Source organism: Pteropus vampyrus, unplaced genomic scaffold, assembly GCF_000151845.1.
Source record: "Pteropus vampyrus isolate Shadow unplaced genomic scaffold, Pvam_2.0 Scaffold2, whole genome shotgun sequence".
Classification (NCBI taxonomy): domain Eukaryota; kingdom Metazoa; phylum Chordata; class Mammalia; order Chiroptera; family Pteropodidae; genus Pteropus; species Pteropus vampyrus.
In genome coordinates, this window is record NW_011888783.1 from 26927185 (window position 1) to 26946961 (window position 19777).

The 19777-nt window shown below is 37.4% G+C and overlaps 1 protein-coding gene and 2 pseudogenes across 12 annotated transcripts in view; all 3 read left to right on the forward strand.

The window, feature by feature from the left end:
* ITGB6 (integrin subunit beta 6) overlaps positions 1-19777 on the forward strand; it is a 122161-nt gene that overhangs the window by 91665 nt on the left and 10719 nt on the right. For 9 of the 12 annotated variants that reach the window (XM_023529824.1, XM_011358692.2, XM_011358740.2 and 6 more), the window contains 5 exons: positions 2297-2431; positions 2679-3096; positions 9291-9513; positions 12042-12139; positions 16715-16837. In XM_023529824.1, the coding sequence (XP_023385592.1) occupies positions 2297-2431; positions 2679-3096; positions 9291-9513; positions 12042-12139; positions 16715-16837 (997 nt within the window). The remainder of the gene's footprint in view (positions 1-2296; positions 2432-2678; positions 3097-9290; positions 9514-12041; positions 12140-16714; positions 16838-19777) is intronic. The other 3 variants (XM_011358698.2, XM_011358758.2, XM_023529808.1) reach the window with 1 other exon arrangement.
* Positions 1448-1566, forward strand: LOC111739384 (annotated as a pseudogene).
* Positions 17645-17765, forward strand: LOC111739379 (annotated as a pseudogene).

Genomic DNA, 19777 nt, shown 5'->3' on the forward strand with positions numbered 1-19777 from the left:
GGTGATATCTCATTATGGTTTGATTTTGCATTTCTCTGATGATTAGTGATGTTGAGCATCTTTTCATATGTCTGTTGGCCATCTGTATGTCTTCTTTGTAGAAATGTCTATTCAGGTCCTCTGTCCATTTTTTAATTGGGTTATTTTTTTTTTAGTGTTAAGTTGTATGAGTTCTTTATATAATTTGGATATTAACCCCTTATCTGATGTATTGTTGGCATATACCTTCTCCCATTTGGTAGGTTTCTTTTCATTTTGTTGATGGTTTCTTCTGCTGTACAAAAACTTTTTAGTTTGATGCAGTCTCACTTATTTGTTTTCTCTTTTTTTTCCCTTACCTGAGGCGATATATCCAAAAATACTAAGAGCAATGTCAACAGACTTTTATTTTGTTAAAAAAAAAAGGAATAGATAACATCTGAATAGTAACACTAGCTTTCTCCAAAACAGCTCTCCCTTCCATCTTCCTTGACATTCCTCCTCCTGAAAAACCTTGCCTTTCTCTCTCCCTCTACCATGACTTCATATCTAGTCTACCTCTCTTCAATCTACATCATCACATATACCAACCACCCCCAGTTCCTGATCCTCACGCCTCAGGCCAAGGTGAATGCAACAACATCCCAGCTTTCTTGACTCGAGTCTTCCTATCCCCTCAGCTAATTTGTTCTGCACACATCTTCAGACAACTTCCTTGCAGCCTTATTTTCAGTAGATCAGGCCCCTGCTTAAAAGCTTCTAGTAATATTTCCCACAGGGCTTAGCTCATCTCTCTAAACTACAGGGCTCATTGTTGTCTGGTGTCTCCCAGGACAGTTGTGCTGGCTTGGTCTGAGCCCCTTGTCTTTGTTCTCTACTCCTGGCACTGAGCTTTCTCTCTTCTGATCCCTTTATCCGAAATACCATTGTCATCCCCTCCACAAATCTAAATCCAACACAACTGTGAAGGACCAGTCTACTGATACTTCAACCTTCACTGACCACTCTCTTTTCCAAACTGTCTCAAACCCTCATTTGTATTATACAGTTTTTTTAACTTAATGGTACATTGACTGACATTATATGTTAATTGCTTCACTTAGTTCCATTTTGTTTTTGTTTTTGTTTTTCAGTAAGATGATAATTGTCTTGAGGGCAGAAATCTGGTCTTAGACGCATTCCCCCAGACCTGACTCTACACTAAATCTACAATAGGTAGTCAATAAATTTCAATATTGATTTCAAGGCACAGTTTCTTCTACATTTTAATACCCCCCAAATTGGAATATATTTTATATTTAGTGATGTCTTACAGATGCTGTCTGTAGAGCAGAAGTCATAATGTAGTTTTCATTGCCTGCACATGTGTAGACTTGGCCGTAACTATATATGTTGTCACTTCAACTTGTTAAATGCACTGTTGGTACTATAAGTATCGAGTTTAATTGCCATTTTAAAATATCTTCAAGTCTACGGCTATGTTACCCTAAACAAGCCAGATCCCGTCTGATCTCAGAAGCTAAGCAGGGTTGGGCCTGGTTAGTATTTGGATGGGAGACCACCTAGGAAGACCAGGTGCTATGGGCATAAAAAATTAAAAAATAAGGGATTGTAAACTGACAAGGTCCTTGCAATCTGTAAGGTCAACCAAGGGTTGCCTCGCCTAAAAATATTAAAAAAATTATAAATAAAATAAAATAAAATACCTTCAAAAGTGCGTACTATGATTTGATATAAAAATGAAGTAAAAATTATATATGTAGAAATGTACCAAAACAGACCAGCAGGGTATAAAATTGATATCAGTGAAGTAAATATTCATTGTGGTAAGAATGACTACAATTCTGTATTCCTTGCAAAGCGACAACCAGCTGCTTTATGAGATCTGAGAAATGATGATATGTAGAAGAAAAGGAAGCTGTTGTTATATTTTGTTACTAAGAACAAGCAAAAGAATTTCCTTTTTATATGTCAAGCAATGCAACTCGGGAGAATTTGCCAGACCTCAGAATGGATAAAATTTTCGAAGCAGTGTTAGACTGTTGGCATGTATTCATATATTGTGCAGAATAATCTTGAAGTATTTTGTCATAGATTGTCATAAAATAATGGTGTATCTTATAATCAATGATGTCTTAGATTCAATAAAATACAATTGTGTGTATGTTGTGCTTGCTTGCTTGATGATACGATGAATTTCTTTTAGACTCGATTTAATTTTATTCATTTTTAGTTTAATGAACACGATTCTTCGATTCTTCTTCTGGCTATATTTTTTGGTCGTGACTTCATTTATCTTGTTATGTCTTTACTAAAGGAACTACGATCTGAGGTGGAACTGGAAGTATCAGGAGACACAGAAGGACTCAACCTGTCATTCACAGCTATCTGTAAAAACGGGACCTTCTTCCCACACCAAAAGAAATGTTCTCACATGAAGGTGGGAGACACAGTAAGTAGATGGCCAATAGATGATCTGAACAAAATATTTGGATAAGTCAGAAGTTACCTTAATGTACCGACACTGAACCTTTTAAGAATTTCAAAAGCGCTTTTCTTTTCTTTCTTTTTTTTCTCCCAAAAGCACTTTTCAAAGATTTCCCAATAAATGTTTTTGGCAAAGCCGATCCCCATATGGCTTTGTTTCCTCTCATGCATTTTGGTGGATAGAAGCAGATAATCGGTATTTTCTTTTCCAGGCTTCATTTAATGTGACTGTGAGTATACCAAACTGTGAGAGAAGAAGCAGGCGCATCATTATAAAGCCTGTGGGGCTGGGGGACACCCTAGAAATACTTGTTACTCCGGAATGCAACTGTGACTGTCAGAAAGAAGTGGAAGTGAACAGCTCCAAATGCCACAATGGGAACGGTTCCTTCCAGTGTGGGGTGTGTGCTTGCAACCCTGGCTACATGGGTCCTCGCTGCGAGTGTGGAGAGGACACGCTGAGCACAGATTCCTGCAAGGAGGCCCCGGATCATCCCTCGTGCAGTGGAAGAGGCGATTGCTACTGTGGACAGTGCATCTGCCACTTATCTCCCTATGGAAACATTTATGGGCCTTACTGCCAGTGTGACAATTTCTCCTGCGTGAGACACAAAGGGCTGCTCTGTGGAGGTAGGCTATGTCTAAATCCACCTTACTCTGCAACTGTGCAAGTATTAAGAAGGGGCTCTGCATCCTCTGCACCCTCCAGTTACCTGGGCATAGTAGGTGTCCAATAGATATTTGTTGATCAAATGAGTAGATTGTTTCTCTTTAGACCTAAGGTAACTGATTTTCTCTTGTCTTTTTTTTTTTTTTTTTTTTTTTTTTTTTTTTGCTCTTACATTCATGTGGAGCGAGATCTCCAGTTGGAGTGCCAACTGGAACTTACATCTCTATCATTATTTCCCTAAGGATAAGTAGGTAAAAGGTGGTAATGCCTTCTTTTTGTTTATTACCCATACTCCACAAAACTGCATGTAATTTGAACTCCAATATCTTCCAGACTTTTCTGGATCAGGCTACAGGATATCTGACCTAACTCTTAAATGCCTATCACTTTGGAAAAACTAAGAGCTAGGCTCCTTAAGGAGCAAATGGCAAGGACAAGGGACACACACACACACACACACCCCAAATGGACTTTCAGGACCTTCATTTATTTCACAAATATTTATTGCACACCTACTATGTGATAGATACTAGGTTAGGCACTAAGTATGATAAAGATGAATAAAAACATGTAGAAAAGGCCATGGAAAAGGTAAAAATGCAAAATTGCTTGGAGTTTTTTGAGATTGAGAAAACTTTTAAATAGCAGAAATATTTATGTTTTAATATCCTTTGTAGATGTAAAATCATTGCAGTTTAAGAATATATTATGTATAACACAACCACTATAAAATCATTCTGATACATACATATATATTTAAGTATAATCTTTTAAAACAAGAATTACGAATGTGTTAATATACTTTAAAATGATATAAATTGGTGATACAACTGAAATATTAAGTGTTGAATTTAAGCTTTCATGTCTCCCTTTTTCACAGTGTATAAGGAGTCAGCTTTTCAAAACAGAAAACCATTATCTTTAGAGAAAACTAAGCAAGATATGTTTTCAAAACCACAGTGTCAGAAACATACAAAAGAAACAGATTTTCAGGAGAAAAGGCCTGAGCAAAGAGGCCTCAAAGAATTACAAGCTCTTTGAAAACCAGCTGATGCCCTTAGAAGTTATGAAGTTTCATTCTTTGGCTGCTGCTGTTGCTACCAATGGGTTCCTCTCAGGCCGCCTTCTGTCTTCCCCCCAGAGAGTGAAAAATATAGAGTCTGTCCAGATTAGACACATTTCTCTCTCCTTTCAGTCAAAAGTCTATTTCCTTATTTAACGGCTGTGTTTCCAAACCCACATCAGTCCTCTTTTCACAAGATGTAGATAGGACATAATCTGAAGCCAAAGACAGTCACCACATCTTGGCAAGAACATATTCAGCAGAATCCCAGATCAAATTCCTATTAGAAATTTTTAACTAAAATATACGCTCAAAACATTTGAAATTGCCTTTCAAAAAAAAGGTCCTAAGTGTACTTTAATACGATATAATAGCAATACTAACCTTGCCTTTATTTCACCCTTTAAATCTTAGATCAAAGAGATCTAAGACAGTGTAAACTGCTGAACTGTGTACAGCAACACACTTCGTTTCTTGATGATCTTTCATTTTATTTTGTATCATGAATGCGAATAGAAATAAACCTAAAAAGAGTTGACTTGATCTGTGCATTGCAGTTTGGAAGGTCTGACAATAGTGCCTCTCTTTGTATCAGATAATAGTGATTGCTAAAGAAATTCTATTTAGAAAATACAATTATATCTTCAATTGAACTCTGAAAACTTCACCAATACCAATTGCCTTTGTACTTTGGGGTAATTTATGATACTCAACCATTATTGTTTCTCAAGAGCTATTTTGTTTTTCAATAACATTGCAAAGGTTGTCACTCTATTATGAGGAGCTTTCTCTATAAAAAGGTATAATAAAAGTAAGTACAATTATTCAAATTCAACAAATAGTTAGGAATACCTACCATGTGCCTGGCATTGTCCTTAGTGCAGAGGTAAAAATTATGCCTGGCCTTCTGAACAGACATTCTGTTGTTGATGGCGTTTGTAACAGAGGCTCGAATGTGCTACAGCTTCACTTGTTGTGTAGACCTCGCTTATTTTACAGCTAATAGACTCTGCAATGTACCACTTCTTTGAAGGGCTATTATCACATGTTCTTTTTCATGCACTTTTTTTTAATCTATCTGTGAGCACTCACAGATATAGGACTCCATTGATTTTTTTCTTGCCCAAATTCCATTAGTCTTTTATATTTTGTTTCTAAGAGATTGGAAACTCTAATAGGCAAATGGCATTACCGAAAAAAAACTTCCTGCCTTTATGCACTTAGAATTGTCAGTCAATGGCATTCCAGAAAGATCTATTCCTCCAAAAGAGCCTGCTAATTTTTTCTTGATCTTTGGTTATCATCTTGCCTCTACATGAAGCCATTAGAAAAATATTGTTATTGTTGTTGTATGAACAGATATTTTAATAATTAGTTGCTTGTGGATATCGATTAGCAACTTTGGTGACCAGGTTAATGGTTCTGGAAGGACAACAGAAAGGAGAGTTTCTTAATTCTGAACAGAGCTCTTGGAAGGGTTTTCTAAATTTCTGCCAAGCAATTCTTACATGCAGTGATATACACGGACATTTTCAACGCATTAGGAAATGCACATTTCACTTGACAATATCTATAAATCGTATTAATTTTTCAGAATAAACATCAGTATAGAAATCTCTCCCTATCACTAAAGTAAGTTTCCCCTTTTGCTGAGGAAGAAACAAAAAGCAATTGCATTTTAAAGAAAAACTTACATATAAACATTAAATTAATGGTTTGGGCCTAAATTGCCTAATTATTCTTAGCTTTGAATTAATTAGTTCAATTATGAATTAAATAGGTTATAAAATACAATTGGAATATGTCTTAATGTCATGGATCTAGATACATTTCAACTCATCTTTCATTAGAGAAGTGTATGTCTTTTTGGTATATGTATGTATGTATGTATGTGTGTGTGTATATATGTGTGTGTGTGTGTATATATATATATGTACATATATATATAGAGAGAGAGAGAGAGAGCGCTAGCTATCAGAATTCAGCTTCAAAATCTTTTGGCTGTCTCCTTTGTTCTGTGATTTTCTACTCCACGTCCCTTAAAGCCAGATCATGAAGATAGAAAGGTCACCACCTATTAAACGAAAGTTTACGAGAGAAAACCTGATTCCTTCTTTCTATAGTGAACATGACAGTGTCCTCTGTAAGTGAAAACCTGCCTCACTTGAGATTTCTTTTACATTTGTTTGGTTTTCAGTACAATTGCAGGAGTTTTAATACCGATGGGTAATTTTGCTTTCAAATCTTTCCTACTAAATCGTTTTTAGGAGTAATAATGACTTATACTTATTTACTGCTTATAAGGGCCCAGCACTGTTCTAAACACTTAGGTATCATGTCAGGTTATCTTCACAATACTCCTATGAAGTAGCTATTTTTAGTCCCTCCTTATCAATAAAGAAACTGAGGCACAGAAAGGTTGAGTAATTTCCCCAAGTTTACCCAGCCAGGAAGTACTGGAGCTAGGATTCAGATCTGTGCTTTCTGGCTCTAGATCTGTGCCCTCACTCAACACCACCAATCCTATGTGCTTTGGACAGTTGCTGAAAGAGTAAAATTTGCAAGGCAATGTCAGATACACGGGTTGTTTTTTTGTTTTGTTTTGTTTTGTTTTTAAGACAAGTATCAGTTATGAAATTTGTTATTTGTTATTCATCTCTAGACACATGTCTCTCTGTTCAGGTCTCTCTCCTACTTGAAATTCCATAACTTTCAGACAGAAGTTCTTACTTTACTCCATAAAGTTTTTCATGATGTGATTTCTGACTTTTTTTGTCAACCTTGCTTTCCTCCCCTCTTGCCACATCAAATGCTTAGTATCTTGAGCATGGCAGGCACGAAAAAAATACTATAGAAAGAACACTCAAGCCCATTATCTTAAGCACGTCATCATTTCATAGTATTTCATACACTATTATGTGGCCAGATCCAAAAGGAGCTCTTCAGGATTAGATGAGAAGCTTGCTCGCAGCTAGTCTCCACGCACCTCCATCTTCAAGCTCTCTCTGCACCGTCACTCTCACTGCTCTCCTACCTCTCGGTCTCTTCTGTAAGGATCCCTTTCTCTGATGACGTTTTAAATGCTTATGCTCTCCAAGGATTTTCTTATCCTATCTGCTTCCCCAAGAAGACCCAATCCACAACAGCTTCAACTGCCACCTATTCTTAATGGATCCCAAACCCCAAACTCCAGGTCTATATACATACACAGTTGACCCTTGAAGAATATGTGTTTGAATTGCACAAGTTCACTTACATGCAGATTTTTTTCAATAAATATTGTAAATGTATTTTCTCTTCCTTATGATTTTCTTAATAACATTTTCTCCAGCTTACTTTACTATAAGAATACAGTATATAATACATATAATATACAGCATACCCAACATGTGTTGCTCAACTGTTTACATTATTGGTAAGCCTTCTAGTCAACTGTAGGTTATTAGTAGTTAAATTTTGGGGCAGTCAAAAGTTACATGCAGATTTTCAACTGTATGGAGGAGAAGGGTGTCGGCACCCTAAGCCCCATGTTGTTCAATGGTCAACTGCATTCAGTGGCATCGTAGGATGTCCAACACGCCCTTCAAACTCAACAGAACCAAAAATGGACTCATCATGTCCCTCAAAGCCTCTCTTCCTCCTCTGCTTCAGAACAATCTATTAATTCAATAATTAAGCACTACTCTATGCCAGGCACTTGAGATAAGATGGACGATGAGCTAGTTTCCATTCCAGGTCAGCGAAAAGCCGCATCATCCAACTAGCAGCCCAGTCTGGTCACCCGGGAAGGATTCTATCCCTCCTTCTCTTCCTCTCCCTCTCCACCCTGGCACTAACCATAGCCACACCCTAAGTATTTCATCCCCTGAAATACATACCCCTTCCTCTTCATTCCTGTGGATGCAGGGTCTCAAATCTTCCTACTTTGTTTTCCTGTCTCTAGTTGGACCCTCTCTACTGATGCCAGGACATTTCTAGACACATGCCTATCTGTTCAGGTCTCTCCCTGACTTGAAATTCCAAAACTTTCAGACAAAAGTTCTTACTTGACTCCATAAAGTTCTTCGTGATGTGGTTTCTGACTTTTTTGTCGACCTTGCTCTCCTCCTCTCCTGTCACATCCCACATACTTCCTTGGCTCTATCCATGTCTAACTCTCGTGGGTGTTAAGCAGGTCACACGATTACACACATCTGGTATTTACCTATGCTTTTTATCTGTTTAAAATGCATGTAACCTTCTTGTATCTTCTATCTTTTAAACTCAACTCAAGCATCACTTCTCTGGAAACTCCCCTAAACCTCTAGTCTAATTTGGAAATTCTTCCCGTGTGTATAACAATTATCACATTGTATTGTATTTGTTAGTAATAGTAAGTATTACCCTGTTTCCTAACACTAAACTGTAAGCTCGGCTACCTTGTCTTATTTACTCTTGAATCTTCATGCCTAATACAATCTTTGGCACATTATATGCTCCATTAAAGTTTGTTAAATAAATGAACTTGTTGAGCATTCGCTCTACGCCTATAGAACAGCTAAGGGGTGAAAGCAGAGCTAGGAGACTGACACATTCTCTCATCTGACCACAACCATTAGAAATAGATTTTATTTTATTTTATAGATGAGATTTTGTGATCACTCAGCTTGAGTGTTGCAGAGGTAGGGTATTAGCCATGTTTGTCTTATATCTCTACCCTATGGCACTGTAATTATAAGCAAAATGTTGTAAAAACAATTACACACACACACACACACACACACACACATACACCCCAAGTAGGTATTACAGGCTTCTGGATTATATCTTTTCATCTGGCTATAAATTCTGTTTGATATAATATCAGGTAATCAAGTTGGTCTTCAGTTAGGAGACTAGATCAATAAATATACACAGTTAGCAAAATACATTCCATAAAATATGTCTACACTCACACCCCTCCCCCATCTCTTCCCCACACACACACTCACTTTATTCTGATTTTTTTTTTTCAGTCTTTTTTGATGGTGTTTAAAGGCAAGTAGAAAAATTGGTCCCAAAAATTGAAAAGTAGTTTTGATCCTAAAAAACAGAGAGCGCTTTGTTTTACAGATCATGGCGACTGTGAGTGCGGTGAATGCGTGTGCAGGAGCGGCTGGGCTGGCGAGTACTGCAACTGCACAACCAGTACGGACTCGTGCCTCTCTGAAGATGGGGTGCTCTGCAGCGGCCGAGGGGACTGCGTTTGTGGCAAGTGTGTTTGCATGAACCCTGGAGCCTCAGGACCGACTTGTGAACGTTGTCCTACCTGTGGCGATCTCTGTAACTCTAAACGGTAATGCCTTTACCTTCTTAAGTTCCTTTTCTCCATAGGTTTCATGATGATCAAAGTTATAGTGACATTTTATAAACTCAGATCTCAGATTGTTTTTGCTGGGTTTGGTTTCTGAGCATTCATCAAAACACAAACCTGCAAGGCCCCTGTGATCATTAGCCTGGAACACCTGTCTCTCACTTGCCTCTCTCAGTCCTGATTTTCCAGGACCACAATGGCACATTTCTGCTAGAGACTACCAGGGGAAGCTGAGATGATGTCCCACACTGATAACATCAGATAACCCCTCTGTTACAATACCAGCCACACATAAAGAATACCCTGGAGGTACGTTGACGACACCCACATTCAGTACTTTTTCAGGGGAAACAGACAAGCTTCTTTTTTTATCTAGAAGTTCATAGCCTGACCTTACTGATTCATTCCTATCTATAGACTCATGGAAGCAGAGACAGGAAGACAATCTTGGCTTTTAATTGCTTCCTTCTTCTTTACTACTCATGCTCTTTGGCACCTTTCTTTGATTTTCATTCTACACAGCTATTGGGTATTGTATTTTCTTTTATACCATATGAACAACAACAACAAAAACAAAACCACGTTTTCTTATTTTCCAGTAAAAAAGACTACTTCTTTGCTTGGCAGCTAACTTCTTAATGGAAGTGGGCAACATTTGTAGGTCAAGTGAAATAAATCTCCAAATTGGCTGTGTTGTGACATTGCAATGTGTGATGTATTATGCAGCAAACATACTTTAGCAGTTCATATTTTCATTAACTCTGCTACTCAAAATGTGGTGACATTTGCATTTCCAATGTAAATGAAGTAAGAAAATCAATATTCACTCAGTGGTTATTCACCATTCACGTGTTGAAACTTCTCCATCACTGGACTTATGCTGTGAGAAGAATGGGAGACATTGTTAGACTTATTTGAATAGAACTTAATGGAAAAGTCCTTTCAAGATGTCTCTTCTATTATTTTTCTATTTCATCTTCACTGGAAACAAGATTCAATCTTAAATCTGGTTTATAAGATAAATTAATAATCAAAGTAGTTTGAATTTGAGGAATCAGGTAGAGTGATTTCCTTGGTGTTCATGTTAGTTCTGAAATGAGTTCATTCTTTCATTTATTCATTCATGCCTTCATTTATCAAATAGATATTAAGTACCTGCTGTATGCCAGGAAACATGTAAGGCCATGAGCATGCAGTGGTGACTGAAACTGTTCTAGTTCCTGTCCTCACAGGTGCTGCGAATCTAGTGAGAAAGACAGACATTTAAAAAAGTAATTATGATGATATCTGGGCTGACAGTTACAATGGGAGATATAGAAGGTGCTATATGGCAGGAACTGTATGGCAGGAGACTAGCCTGGGCAGCTATCAATTTGATGCACAATGGGGTAGGGATTCTAAGAGTTTCTACAGTCTCCAGCAGCTCTCTGCAAAGCCACTCCAAATAAATATATAACCATAATAAATGCAATGTGCTACAATACAAAGGCAAGTTGCAGACAATACTTCCATCTCCACTACCACAGAGGTTACTGTTCCTAAGCCCTTCCTACAGAGGAATTCAGAGGCTTTCACTGCAAGGGGACTAACTGGTAAGAGCCAGGGAAGACTTGCCTATGGAACTGTGGTTTGGGCTGAGATGTGATGAGGCATGGGTGTGGGTATAGAATGTTTCCAGCACTCAGAAGAGTGTTCATGTCCATGGCCAGAGGAAGAAAGAGGCCACATGATGTGTGTCTGAGGTAAGAAAACTTTTGCTGTTTTAGGGTACTCTAAACAACCTGTTTCTAAAGTGATTTTCAGCACAAGATTAATTCAGCATCTAAGTTTTACTTTGCTATATAGACATCGTCAGAGTAGCTTAATTCCTGGGCTGTGTTCTTGGAAGTATACTTGTCTATAAATAGTGATCTTTTATTAAAAATCCCGCATTAATGAGGATCCGGGCTGTCATCCTTAGCTTTTGAAAATACCCCTATCAAGGCTTGGATTCATTCAAAAGAGTTACAGAAAAGTGAATCTTTAAAATAGTAATTCATGACATAATTATGCATTCTTGGAATTTTTGTTAAAATACAGACCATTTCTTTTAAGAAATTCAAACTTTGTCTAGACTCTAATTATATTTAACACCACAAACCCTGCTCAGGAAAATATAAAATAAAAATGTAGCTAAATCAAATAAAATAAAAATGTAGCTAAATCAAATACCAAAATAATTGATTTTTTTTTAACTTAACCAATCAGGAGCAATCATTAGAGACAAATGAGGATAGTAGCTATTAATGAGGTTGCCCAGGGAACATTGATTACTGAGTGGAATTCACAATAAAGAAGTTTCCTCTTGCATGAGACCAACTATCTTTCTGGAAGTAACAAAAGGTACCACCGTCCTCCATGAGACACTCCTATAGCACCAACCACAGTAACCACATTAAAGCAACATTCCAGCTGCATATCTATTTTCTGTCAACATAAACTGATAAACTCTTGTTGAATAATGTTCACAGGAGCTGCATTGAATGCCACCTGTCTGCAGATGGCCTGGCCCTAGAAGAATGTGTTGACAAATGCAAACTAGCTGGTGTGACCATCAACGAAGAAGAAGGTTCTACTTGTCTTAAATTGCTTTCCTTTCCTCTACGTATTTCTCGAGAGGCAGAAACTCTGTGACAGACTTTCCAGTAGTTTGACTTCATTTGTACCAGGGCATTAGTTCACTCACACTGCTTGCTAAGGGTAAATGCATTCCATAAGGCTTAAAACCTGATGGTTTGGGATACAAGCAATTTAAAGTCACAGATTCTATTTGACTTCAGCACTGTTGGCAAGTTCACCTCTGTTTCACAAATGCAATTGTTGAGAATTCCAGAATGTTACATTCTTTTGATTAGAAGAAAAGAAAATTGAAGAAATATCTAAATGTTAACCTCAAACCTGAAATTGTCCCCTATCATCTGATTGCCCTATTTCAAAATAGGACAAGTGAAGTATAATACGGCTTTCCTGATAGCAGCCCTCAGACACCGGGCAATTTCTGGTTGGTGGCCATTTTTCTTCCCCTTCTCTTTGTATGCTTTTACTCCCAACTTTTCAAACATGGGCGTTACATGGCAATCTTTAATTTTCCTTTGTCTCATCCCCCAAATACAAGAAGGACCTGTAACTTTTAACTGCTAAGCAAAGCCTGTAAAATAATTTGTAAACTTTAAAACAAAGAAGATGACTGACTCCTCCTAAAGAGATGATCTGGGGGACTAGTTTTTCCATCATCACAAACTCTCTGCATTATCATGCTGCTCAGGTAGAGCTACTGCTCTGTACGCATTAGTGATGGGACCAAGATGTATCTCAGGCAAAGTGGCATAATCAAGACAATAATTTATGACACTCCAGGATATTTGTCTTGAATAGATGGAATTAGAATGCAGAAATTAATCCAAAGTGGAATAAGTTAGTGACATTTATATTGTTTTGAAAATTACCTGCATTGTTTCAAAATTGAGATATCTGACTGTGCACAGTTGAATAACCCTAAATGGAGGTGCAGCATTATTAGTGCTCGGAAAACCTCTCATCTGTGCTTTTCTGGAAAATATGCCAAATAGCTGTAAATTGGACAAAATGGTGTGTACCTTACGCTAATACCAAAGGTAAGATGCGGTAAAAGCACTGAGTAAAGTGACGTTTGTGGACTGTCCATGTTAGTAAGTAGTACGAAGTCTCAGCATATCCTTCCAGCTTCATTTCACAGCAAACATCTGGGATATTTACCAGGTGTTTCCAAGAAATGACTAAAAATTGCAGAAAATGCCCTGCAAATTACTAGAACTCAATTCAGTAGCAGCATGGGAAATCTAATGTGCTGAGGGGAAGAAAAGGAGTGAACCTTGGAAACATGTAAATCATGGACAGGGAGTTACTTTATTTAAATGATACGGTTTTCTAAGTACATTATCATAAATGCTTGGATTTGAGAGGAAGACTAAGTCTCAAGTGGCCTTTAAAATATTTGCATTATTTTTTTTTTTTGTATAATTGACTAAATTATCTTCAGGAGAAGAGAATGCAGCTATTTCTAACTTAGAAATTATAATTGAATTACTAATACCATTTAAAGCACTAATCTTAATGAATTTGAGAAAAAAAATATTGGTCAGCCTGTGAATTAAAAGCTCACTGTTCTAGTGAGCCTTTATAAGTCTTATTTCAAATTACTCAGTTACGTTAGTGATTGTATCACCTTGAAATGATCACAACATAGTTGCTCTTCCACAGGGTCTTTTATCAGCCCATCCTTCCCACAATGAGGACATGGAGAGTTAAATAAAATAACCTTATAATCCAAATAAATTGTTTCCCAGTCGTGCTGTGGGGACCGGTGTGAGCATTTCTAAGGACATGTGGTTTAACTTTATTCAATCCATTTTACTAAAAGAGACATTTTTAATTTACCCGAAGATTCGTGTACTCAGAGCATTGTTAGTCAAAGTGTGTTCTGTGAAACACACTTCTGAAAACATTAAATGGAAAGAAAACACCCATGGTCATATGAATTTTGGAAATGGGAAGCTAAGCTCTCAGTTTTCTTGCGGGACTCCCGAGAGTTCTTATGCATATTAAATTAAATGTCCGTTGCGAATTTTTAGGAGAGGCAAAGGAAAGAATTAGAGTAAGAAGGGATTCCCAAACTTATTTGACCGCAGAACCCTTTTTTTCTTTTTTTCTTTTTTTTTAGCTTGGGAAACTGTTTTCTCTGAAAACTACTGACTTGGCCTCGGAGCCGAAGTCTTAAACACATAGTTATCTTGATTCAGTGGTGCAGACAGTTTATATTTTCCACATTTTTCTTGAGCCTTCCTAGACTCCAGTCTCTTCACCCCTACTCTCACATTACTTCCTTTTCTAAGTATGATTTCATGGACAGCTTGAGATCTTATTTTCATTGTATTATTCTAGAACAGCACTGCTGGCATTCATCAAGGAGGGTAAAAAAAAAAAAAGATCCATTTCTTATGAACAACAAAAGAAAATCTTAGCAGCTAATTATGCAAATCTTCAGCCCAAGCTGGACCTTTTCATTGCACATTCAATAATACCATTTTAATACCCAAACACTATAAAACAGGCTAAATCTAGAGTCCTAACAGTCATGAAAAGGACTGAAGTAATTAAAGCAAGAAGGGAGTCATGACTCAAAGGTCATATTAGCAGTTCCATTAAAACTTAAATAATCCTGGCCAAGTAAATTAAGCCTCCCTGGCTTCAGTGTAGCTATTTAAAAGAAAATAAAAAAGCAGGATTAATATTACTGAAAGGGGTATTATAAGCTGTCCACATATTTTCTACCTGAGAATAAAATGTTCCATTAAGTAAGTTTGAGAGGAACAGAGTGGGTGTGCACTGTCACAGCGGAGAAGGGGAGGGAAGGAAAAAACACACTCCAGCAGGAAAAGCATATTCCCCAAGACTTCATGAATCCTAGTTAACTGCAGTGGTGTGGTAGGAGGACATGTGGTGAAGGCCATCTGAAAATGACCAAAGTATAAATTTTATATGCAGTGCCCTTGCTATCAAACATGTGAAATAACACAAATTTCACTAATCAAGTATTGCCCGGAAGTTCCCAAACCTCTCAATCAAAATTGCCTTATGAAAAATACTATTAAACAACTCATAAAATACTGAGGCCTGTGTATACCATGACCTCTTGAATCATTCGCCCAGGGGAAGGTCCCTGAAAGCCATATTTTCAGATCTCCCAGGTGATTTAGATGATCATAAAGATTTGGAAATGACCAAATGAGAATGATTTATAATTAGATTTCTTAGTATCCTTATGTAAGTAGATGCTTTTAATGGATTCAAAAACAGTTTGTTCATCTAAATCTATCATCTGAAATCTTATTAGTAATGTTACATGTTTTACTAGTCCTCGTTTTTATAGATAATACGGGCATACTTCTCACAGACCCTGACATGAGGTTTTTATCTTCTAGACTAAATTCGAAACAACTTAATATTTCTATCTTTTTAAGACTCTTACATTGTTTAACCAAAAATAGCCTGTTATTTAATATGTCTTGGTTAGAGTCAGAACAATATGTATAGATTCTGTTTTATTAAAATCTTTTTATATTTAAGCTAATAAGAAAAATTTTAAGTCTAGCAAAAGTATGTCTATGATTTTCTGGGACAGTCTCAGTTTTAATATTCTGACTCATTTAGTCATAGTATACTAATATTGGATCATCTGTCTTAACAGTTTAGGTTAATAGTAAATGATCATTCTATTCATAGGTTTCTGTAAAAGTGTTCGTAACAGTATCATTAAGTCTCCAACTTAAAAGGGGAAATTTAAGCAAGATTTTTTTTTAATTAAAAAAATGCTACATAATTTTGGTATAGGTGCCAAACTAATAGAATTTCTAGTAAATAGTATTAACCTCTCAGATAGACCATTTTACTATATTTCCAATTCTGTCATGACTTTATTTCCTGCCTCTTGAATAAGCTCAACAAGAAAAACTTTTCTATTTGGAAAAGATTTTAGGAAAACTGGATTATGTTTAAAAAAAAAAATTAAGAAAAGGACTATGCAAGATGGTTAAGCAAACTGGGTTTCTTTTAATCTGAGGTTTACCTTTATTCCGTTTGTCCCTGAGTTGCATAACACTTCAGTCTCTGTTTCTCGATATGAATTTATATTTATTGTGTGACGATACATAGCCAGCAGTCCTGACTATGCCATTGTGGGAAAGGCCCTGTTAGAAGTATTGGTATCAGTTTGGACTGTGTAGTCTCCTTCTGAAATGTAATCTAGGCTTCCTCCCAGATGCTCTCAGCCAAGAAGAACATACAGCCCCTCATTATCATAATCAGGGCCATTCTATTCTCAAGACAGCTAGGCATACCTGCCTTGAAGTACTTTCACTCTATGAAATCCTGCCCCCATCAGTTTGATAGGTGCATTTGATGGTCAGTCCTGATTGACCAGACCTGGAACTGTTCTTCTGGAACATGAGTAGAAACTAAAACCTCAGCTAGTGGGAAAAATTCTATGTCTTTTCTGTTCCTATCCTGCAATGTTGAAAATTCCTATTTGCATATTAAAACTCAATACTACTTTAAAAATAATGTCTTTGGGGATCTCATTTAACCTAATGAATGACTCCTTTATCTGCAGATTTCTCAAAGGATAGTTCTGTTTCCTGTTCTCTGCAAGGAGAAAATGAATGTCTTATTACATTCCTAATAACTACAGATAACGAAGGAAAAACCATCATTCACAGCATCAACGAGAAAGGTGAGTGGCATGCCTTCCATTGTCATTGGTAAGTGATAGTGCATGAGAGAGGAGAAAACAACCAGAAAGATACTTCAGGTAGCTTGCCAGGACAGACATTTCCAAATTTTTGATGAGGTGCCTCTACTTTCTCAGTGATTGAAAGATACCTACTGAAAAGTTTGCTATGTTCCATTGTGTGTGTGTGTGTGTGTGTGTGTGTGTGTGTGTGTGTGTTTTATTATGGAAAAATAACAAGATAAGTGTATTTGTACCAATCATCCTCTCCTAGAAAGCTACTAATGAATTACAGAAAGGTAGATCAATGAAATGTAATATAATGTAAGCAAAAGATATCTTTAGAAAAGACTAATAGGAAAGAGCATAACAGTCTAAGAGAATGAGTTTTGAATCAGGCAAACCCTGGCTCAAATCCTGCTCTACCACTTAATAGCTACATGACATTCTGAAAGATATTTGCCTCCCTGAGTCTCTATTTCCTCATCTGTAAAATGGGAAAAATAATAGTACTTTCTTCTAAGGGTTGACTCAGGGCTTAAATGCAATGATGAATAGAACACATGTGACAGTTCACAGCCTACAGTCATGGGTCATTAAATGATAATGCTGACTAAGAAAAGATATGAAGCAGAAAGCGAAGAAGAAAGTGATCTATAAAGGAGTCAAACAGTCCATTGCTTCTGTGGCTTTTCATCCATACCAGCTCACGGAGTCTGCTTGGGACTTGGGAAGCCCTCAAATAAAAATCTCATCTTCAGTGGAGAGACAGAAGTTTTACTAGGTAGAAAATAAAATAGTAGGGAAAGGGTCTACAGCTCATGCTACTCCTGAACAAGCCCAATCCCATCTGATCTTGGAAGCTAAGCAGGGTCTGGCCTGGTTAGTACTCGTATGGGAGACCACCTAGGAAGACCAGGTGCTGTAGGCATAAAATATACAAAAATAAGGGATTGTAAGATGACAAGGTCCTTGCAATCTGTGAGGTCAACCAAGGGTTGCCTCGCCTAATATATATATATATGTATAGATAGATAGATAGATAGATAGATAGATAGATAGATATAGATATAGATATAGATATAGATATATAGATATATATAGTGTATATATGTATATACTATATATACTACTATATATATATATATATATATATACTATATATACTACTATATATATATATATAGTAGGATAGGTACTTTTGTTGAGAAATTCTTAAATTTTAGCGAGTATCAGATGCACCTGGGGAGCATGTAAAATGCCTGCATCCTGAATCATCAGGCCTAATGCACAGCCCGGCAACTCTGACACAGAAGGCTTCAAGACCTTCCTTGAGCGACTCTGCCCTAACAGCCCTGGCTGCATTCTTAAGTAGTCACAGGTGCCTCACCTTATCTGTCTTCAATTTAAAATGTATCCCTAAACATTCCCAGCAGAAATGATAACTGCATTGAACCAGATCCTTCCAGACCTTGTCAGCAACCTCCTCTGTCCCCCTGCCCCCCAAAAGCTTGGAGCCTAAGTTCTGCCCCAGACAATAACGAAGGCAGACCAGAAGGCACGTGTGCTTTGTTGGGCGTACTTGCTTATCGATGTGCTGTCAAAATATTAAGTCCTGAATTTAAAACCAAGAGTAGTATCAAACTGCCATCACTTAAGAATGTAAAAACCAAAGCAATATCAAAGTAACCAAAAAGTTTAGGACATTATAAACCAATCAAGAAAAGATTATTAGAAAAATATCACATTGCAGTGCTGAAGGTCAGTGAGATGTAGAGGTCGGCACAACGCAAGATACAGGGCTATGATTGTGGCTGTGACCTTGAAGCTCAGGTAGGCAGAGTGCACCTGGAGACTTGCTCTTGAAAATCTCATGTAAATCAACTTCTTCAAAATGCATATATAAAATACATCATGGAAGTCATTAGTCAAGAAAATTTAAGGTGAATCCTGATATACAAGGAAAAATTACTTTATAGTATAAAAAACCTGCCTCCTCATTATCTGTTTTATAGTTGAATTCTTCTACTAGACCCCACCCCTCTGTTTGTGACCATGGCAGTGGCTTTAGCAAATTTTTCTGAAATCAAGGCCATTCTTTATAATATTAATTCCATTGGAAAAATTAGTTTCAAACAACAAAATCAAACTTCCAGAATAGGGTCTGTTTTTAATGTGGGGGCTTGTGTAACTAGTTGGTTTGATTTTGATTCTCTGTGTGTGTGTGTGTGTGTGTGTGTGAGAGAGAGAGAGAGAGAGAGAGAGAGAGAGAGAGAGACATGCCTTTGGCTGATAAATGCCTTCCCATTACTGAACTGTTGGTTTTTTTCCTTTTATTCTTCCCTGCAGTATGAGTGGCACATCAACATACCATTCTTCTAAGAGCACTCAAATGCCCTGATGCCTTTGTATTCTCCCTATGCTTTTGTAGTAGTAAAAGTGAGGGAAAAGTTACCCACCCTGAGGCTTAACAGGAGTCAACTGACAGCTCCCAGAAGCTGTTTTCCTGGCAAATTTTGACATTCCTACACAGGCCAGAGCTTCCCTGGCCCTGAGGGTAAAACCCACTCCCAGGAGTCCGCCCTCCCCCTCACAGCTTTAACACCAGAGACCTCAAGGCAGCTGGTGGGAGGCCTGGATAGAAAAGAGATAAAATGAGAAAGGTCACCAGCAGGGTATGGATGTCCGGAGAGCTTCCCTCATCTTGTTCTCTTACATCTGAAGAAACTTTCAGAGTGTAAGAGAGCCGCATTCATAAGGGACCCAGAAAGAATGATAGTTGGGGAGCCTTCCAGGGATGCAGGTGTGGATGTTACTTACATCCACAGCTTCCGACTTAGAGGTTCCCGGCCCTTGAGGTCTTGAGGATAGGAAAAGGGGAAGAGTGCATTTGTAGTAATAACAATAACAATCACAGCTCTCATTTATTGAGCCCTTACTCAT